Source organism: Lipotes vexillifer, unplaced genomic scaffold, assembly GCF_000442215.2.
Source record: "Lipotes vexillifer unplaced genomic scaffold, Lipotes_vexillifer_v1.1 scaffold104, whole genome shotgun sequence".
NCBI classification, from domain to species: Eukaryota; Metazoa; Chordata; class Mammalia; order Artiodactyla; family Lipotidae; genus Lipotes; species Lipotes vexillifer.
Window position 1 is genome coordinate 3,634,205 of NW_006789458.1, and position 5,702 is coordinate 3,639,906.

General features: G+C 41.0%; 1 protein-coding gene across 2 annotated transcripts in view; it reads left to right on the forward strand.

Annotated features, from left to right (window-relative positions):
• The first annotated feature begins 297 nt into the window (after nucleotides 1-297).
• Nucleotides 298-5,702, forward strand: part of ZBTB18 (zinc finger and BTB domain containing 18) — a 6,221-nt gene continuing 816 nt past the window's right edge. The window contains exons 1-2 of one of the 2 annotated variants that reach the window (XM_007462639.1): nucleotides 298-475; nucleotides 2,830-5,702. The exon at nucleotides 2,830-5,702 is cut by the window's right edge and continues 816 nt beyond it. In XM_007462639.1, the coding sequence (XP_007462701.1) occupies nucleotides 463-475; nucleotides 2,830-4,412 (1,596 nt within the window). In that variant the 5' untranslated portion in view covers nucleotides 298-462 and the 3' untranslated portion in view covers nucleotides 4,413-5,702. Of the gene's footprint in view, nucleotides 476-2,599; nucleotides 2,625-2,829 lie in introns of those variants that run through there. The other variant, XM_007462640.1, reaches the window with a different exon arrangement.

Sequence of the window (5,702 nt, forward strand, 5' to 3'; positions counted from 1 at the left end):
AGTATGTAAGCCAGTCCACCAACTTAAGACAGAAGTGTTGCTATTCCATAAATACAGTAGAACTCCATATGCTGAGTTTTTCAATTTCTTCTGTTAGAAAGTTTGGAAAAAAAGGGAGACTTTGAAGTATTTTGTTTATACTAACAGAAGAGAAAAGTTCTCCTAAGAAAAAGCTGGTGGCAGGAGTGTAGAGGAGTAGCATATGGCATTAAAAGGAGCACAGCTGGAGGTAGCATTTCCATCTGAACATGATGTCAGAGCAGCTGACAGCCTGCCATCCCTCAGCCTTTTATTCTAACACACAGACAGGGAGTTAGTGTGTGCGGATCTGTGGTGGAGAAGGTATCTCATTCCTCTCTAACATCATCTCCACTTTGCATCTGTCTCTTAGTCTGCTTTTTTTCCACCGATGTAACAGACCTGGAGCCAGCAAGACTCAGAGGAAAGGACTTAATCAGGTTTATGTGTCCTAAAGGTAGGAGTAGCAAGAGATTAGATGGAGCATATTTCTGTTTTGGTGTTTATTTAATTTTAAAAAATCACATTACTTTTCTAATCCAGTTTAAGAATAAAATATGAACTTGAGTATTAAATTAACATCTTATTGGAGTTGAGAGTCTTAGGCTTGTTTAGTTTTAATTTCTGTCCCTTTTGCTCGATCGGGTAAATAACTTTAATATGCAGAAATATTTCAAGTTTTGAAATGTTAAGAAAGGCTTTGAAATACTGCTTTTTGAGATCAATTTGGATTAAAATCCTTTTTTTGTTGTTGTTGTTCACTGCTATTTAGGTTTCTTTTGCTTTTGGACTCGGGGCGGGTGGGGGGGAGAAATAGTAAGCTGTATGGAATCCAGCATTCAAACTTATATGAGAAGATTTTTCTAGTTAAGAAGCTAGATTGTTGTGTAATTAATTCCACTGTGAAACTTTATTCTTCAAAACATTCAGCAGCACTACTGAAACATACAGCTGTAGTGCTTTTATAACCGAAGGGTTTTTTTTAAAAGAAGAAAAAGAAAAACTTTTGTCCCCAGGAGAATAGTTTGACTGGTTTCCTCATTTCTCTTTCAAATATATATTTAAGAGATCTTTTATTTCAGCATAACGATAATTATTTGCAGGAGTTTTTGTGTTAGCGACTAATTTAGAACTTGTAGATTTGAGCTGCCTGAATTGGCCAGACAGCTGTAATCGCACTCCTCTATTCTTAATCTCTTTATCTGGGCAGCAGCTGCCATATGGCCACAGTCAGCTGGATCAGATGTTTATAAGCTTCCTTCTTCGTCCCTCTCTGTCCTCTCAGCCTCCTAATTTGATCACGGCTACCTTGTGAGCTGCCCTCCAATCTTTATTTTTAGCCCTCTCAAGGATTAGGATTGATGTTAGCTGTGGGGCACTTGAAGTGATTGTATTGTAAATCTTGGTTTATTCTAGCTGTGGCGTCTTGCAGAATGTATTGGGTTAGGATGAAAGTTTTAGCCCATTTTGGGCAAAGTGTAGAAGAAGCAGGGAAGTAATTTTTAAATATTAAATTAATATGTATCCATCCCCCAGATGCACTTTTTGAGATGGATGGTGTGGAACTTTGCTTCTGGTCATAGGAAAGGGGAAGTCAGGTTTAAGGAGTTGAATTTTGTGGTTGAATTTTGACCCTTTGTACATCTGCGTCTCTCCTGCCTCCATTTTACCCTCTTTCACCAGAAAATAAGGGCAACAGTGCATATTTGAAAGAATAAAAGCTAGTGGGAAAACAAAATATATCAAATTATGTTGAAACAAAGTATTTTCTGTTGACTGAGGTATCGGGGAGTCAAAAGAATAGTTTCTCTTTTACTAGCAAGACTTTTTTTTTCTTTTTTTGTATGGTGAACCTGTAAAGCTTTTGAGTTTCATTTGAACTTAATATGCCTTTATTTAAAAGTTTGCATTAATTTTAATATGGAACTCACTTTGCTTTGCAACAGATCAAAGTTTAGATGAGAATTTTCAGAGTTAAATAAAGCCCTTCTGGTTCTTAATATTCTAGATGTACAGATTTTACAAAGAAATATAACCATTTATTTTTCTCAATTCATTAAAAAAAATTTGGGTTTGTTCATAGTAGAGATGATCTTTTCCATCTGTTGGTGTAGTTCCTTCTGATCTCATACATGTGTGCTATACCTGCAAATCTTAAGGCATTAACATCTGTTTTTATACACAGGGCTTTTGTTGTTTTAACACTCTGACTTTAAAAGTAAGTTGTTTGCTAATTTCTGGACTAATTATGCGGTTTCATTTTTTTTTTTCCTTGATTCAGCCAAATGTGTGTTTAAATTGTGCTTGCTAAGTGCAGTCAAGTATCAAAAGTAATAAAATAAAAAAGGATGGTTGAACAAGTTTTCTGAATCTTCCAGAATGTGTTTGGGACTTTTCTTTGTTCATTATTTGAGTTGTTCCCTTTGAAATTAAAGCTATTTTGTAGGTTTTGTAGGACATAATTTGATGATTAGGGTTAATTAAATTTCTTCTGAAAGAGACCTAAATTCTTATTCTCAGTAAGAGACTGTACTGAAATTAACGCTTTTAAAACTTGACTAAAAGTTCAAGGAAGGTGGAGATGCATCAGAGACTGTTTGGCTGGGGTAAGAAGTTTCAAAAGTGTACATTTTTCTTCTTGCATTTGGTTCTGTGTGTGTGATTTGGTAGTGCTTGGGTTATTAGCCTGATTAAAATTCAGGGACATGTACCTCCGTGGCCCAAGCTGATTTTTTTTTTTTTTTAATGGGGACTAGAGCCTTGAAAAGTTGTTCCTAAGCAGGCTCTCATGAGAAATTTCTTTCTTCCCAGGTTATGAAGACAGTATGGAGTTTCCAGACCATAGTAGACATTTGCTGCAGTGTCTGAGCGAGCAGAGACATCAGGGTTTTCTTTGTGACTGCACTGTTCTGGTGGGAGATGCCCAGTTCCGAGCGCACCGAGCTGTACTGGCTTCATGCAGCATGTATTTCCACCTCTTTTACAAGGACCAGCTGGACAAAAGAGACATTGTTCATCTGAACAGCGACATTGTTACAGCCCCAGCCTTCGCTCTCCTGCTTGAATTCATGTATGAAGGGAAACTCCAGTTCAAAGACTTGCCCATTGAAGACGTGCTAGCAGCTGCCAGTTATCTCCACATGTATGACATTGTCAAAGTCTGCAAAAAGAAGCTGAAAGAGAAAGCCACCACAGAGGCAGACAGCACCAAAAAGGAGGAAGATGCTTCAAGTTGTTCGGACAAAGTCGAGAGTCTCTCTGATGGCAGCAGCCACATGGCAGGCGATTTGCCCAGTGATGAAGATGAAGGGGAAGATGAAAAATTGAACATCTTGCCTAGCAAAAGGGACTTGGCGGCCGAGCCTGGGAACATGTGGATGCGATTGCCCTCGGACTCAGCAGGCATCCCCCAGGCTGGCGGAGAGGCAGAGCCACACGCCACAGCAGCTGGAAAAACAGTAGCCAGCCCCTGCAGCTCAACAGAGTCTTTGTCCCAGAGGTCTGTCACCTCCGTGAGGGATTCGGCAGATGTTGACTGTGTGCTGGACCTGTCTGTCAAGTCCAGCCTTTCAGGAGTTGAAAATCTGAACAGCTCTTATTTCTCTTCACAGGACGTGCTGAGAAGCAACCTGGTGCAGGTGAAGGTGGAGAAAGAGGCTTCCTGTGATGAGAGTGATGTTGGCACTAATGACTATGACATGGAACATAGCACTGTGAAAGAGAGTGTGAGCACTAATAACAGGGTACAGTATGAGCCTGCCCATCTGGCTCCGCTGAGGGAGGACTCGGTCCTGAGGGAGCTGGAGCGGGAGGACAAAGGCAGCGACGACGAGATGATGACCCCCGAGAGCGAGCGGGTCCAGGTGGAGGGCGGCATGGAGAGTGGTCTGCTGCCCTACGTCTCCAACATCCTGAGCCCGGCGGGCCAGATCTTCATGTGCCCCCTGTGCAACAAGGTCTTCCCCAGCCCGCACATCCTGCAGATCCACCTGAGCACGCACTTCCGCGAGCAGGACGGCCTGCGCAGCAAGCCGGCCGCCGACGTCAACGTGCCCACCTGCTCTCTGTGTGGGAAGACGTTCTCCTGCATGTACACCCTGAAGCGCCACGAGAGGACTCACTCGGGCGAGAAGCCCTACACGTGTACCCAGTGCGGCAAGAGCTTCCAGTACTCGCACAACCTGAGCCGCCACGCCGTGGTGCACACGCGCGAAAAGCCGCACGCCTGCAAGTGGTGCGAGCGCAGGTTCACGCAGTCCGGGGACCTGTACCGGCACATCCGCAAGTTCCACTGTGAGTTGGTGAACTCCTTGTCCGTCAAAAGCGAGGCGCTGAGCCTGCCCGCTGTCAGAGACTGGACCTTAGAAGATAGCTCTCAAGAACTCTGGAAATAATTTTATATATATATATAAATAATATATATATACCTATATATAAATAGATCTCTATATAGTTGTGGTACGGTCTAAAAGCAGTCTTGTTTCCTGGAACTGAAAGGTTGGGGTATTAACTTGTTTTTGCACTTTAGAATAGCATGAGAATCTCACTAATTTAGCATTCTGGTAAAAGAAACTTTAGAGCAAGTCGGAGAATAGAGAGGTGTTTTTCTTTCTTTCAAGGGGGTTAGGGGAAGTAAGCCAATAAGAACCTTTGAAACAAATCGTCCTATCACAAAATGCTTTCCTAGGGCCTATTTTGTCAGCACTGCGGTGTCTTTTGAGCTCTCTCTTTTTTTCCCACCTTTTCTTTTTTTTTAAGTAGAAATTCCCTCCAGTTTTATTAGCCTCTTTATATGTCTCAAATTGCATGAATCTTTTCTGGCTGTTGGAAACCTGAATGCTTTTAGACCCAAATGGAAAATTTCTGAAATGCTGGATTATCTATTTTTAAACAAGCAGTTGACTTAAAACTTTCTGTGGCAACTTCTGGTTTTCTGACGGTTCCCAATGAGAGAAATTCTGAAAGTACACTGGGATCACTGGGACGCTGTCTTTGTGAAGGTTTGCTTGGGATGAAAAAGGATATTGCAGCTTCAGCAGTGTTGAACTGTGTGTTGAAAAATGTGAATTACTGTTATTGTATACTGTAATTGATTACATGGGCTGGGGGGGTGTCAAAGGACTTGACAGGTTGTGTTGATGCTCTTAGTTGAGTCTTGAAAAGTAAATATTAACGCTACAGAAATGCATGAGTTTCAATATATTTTTTGTCTTTGTTTGCATTGTATAACTTTAACGAGTGAGTTTAAAATTATTTAATTTCCTTAGAAAAATAGCACCATTTGGAAAAAAAAAACCCTGGTGTTATGAAGAACGTTAATGCACTGTTTTTATTTTATATAATTTAAATTGACTTTCCCACTGTCTTTAAGTTGAAACTGTTAAGCTGAATAAAAACTTAAGCTGCAAATTGATAACTTCGCTACATAACAAGGAAAATATAAATGTTTACAAAAGGCTTAAAGATTTGCATGTGCAGTGTGCATTTTATAACAAAACTTCTAATTGCACAAAACCCAGGCCAGCTCAAAAGTTTAGATGTACACATTTACCCAGTTGAGCGTTTTTAGAGTAACTACTGCACAAATTGACAATAGGTCATTCTCTTTTTTTGCTCCCCTTTTCTTTTTCTCCCCTTCTTCCTTTCCCTCCCTTCCTCCTTCCCTCCTGCCCCTCCCCCATCCC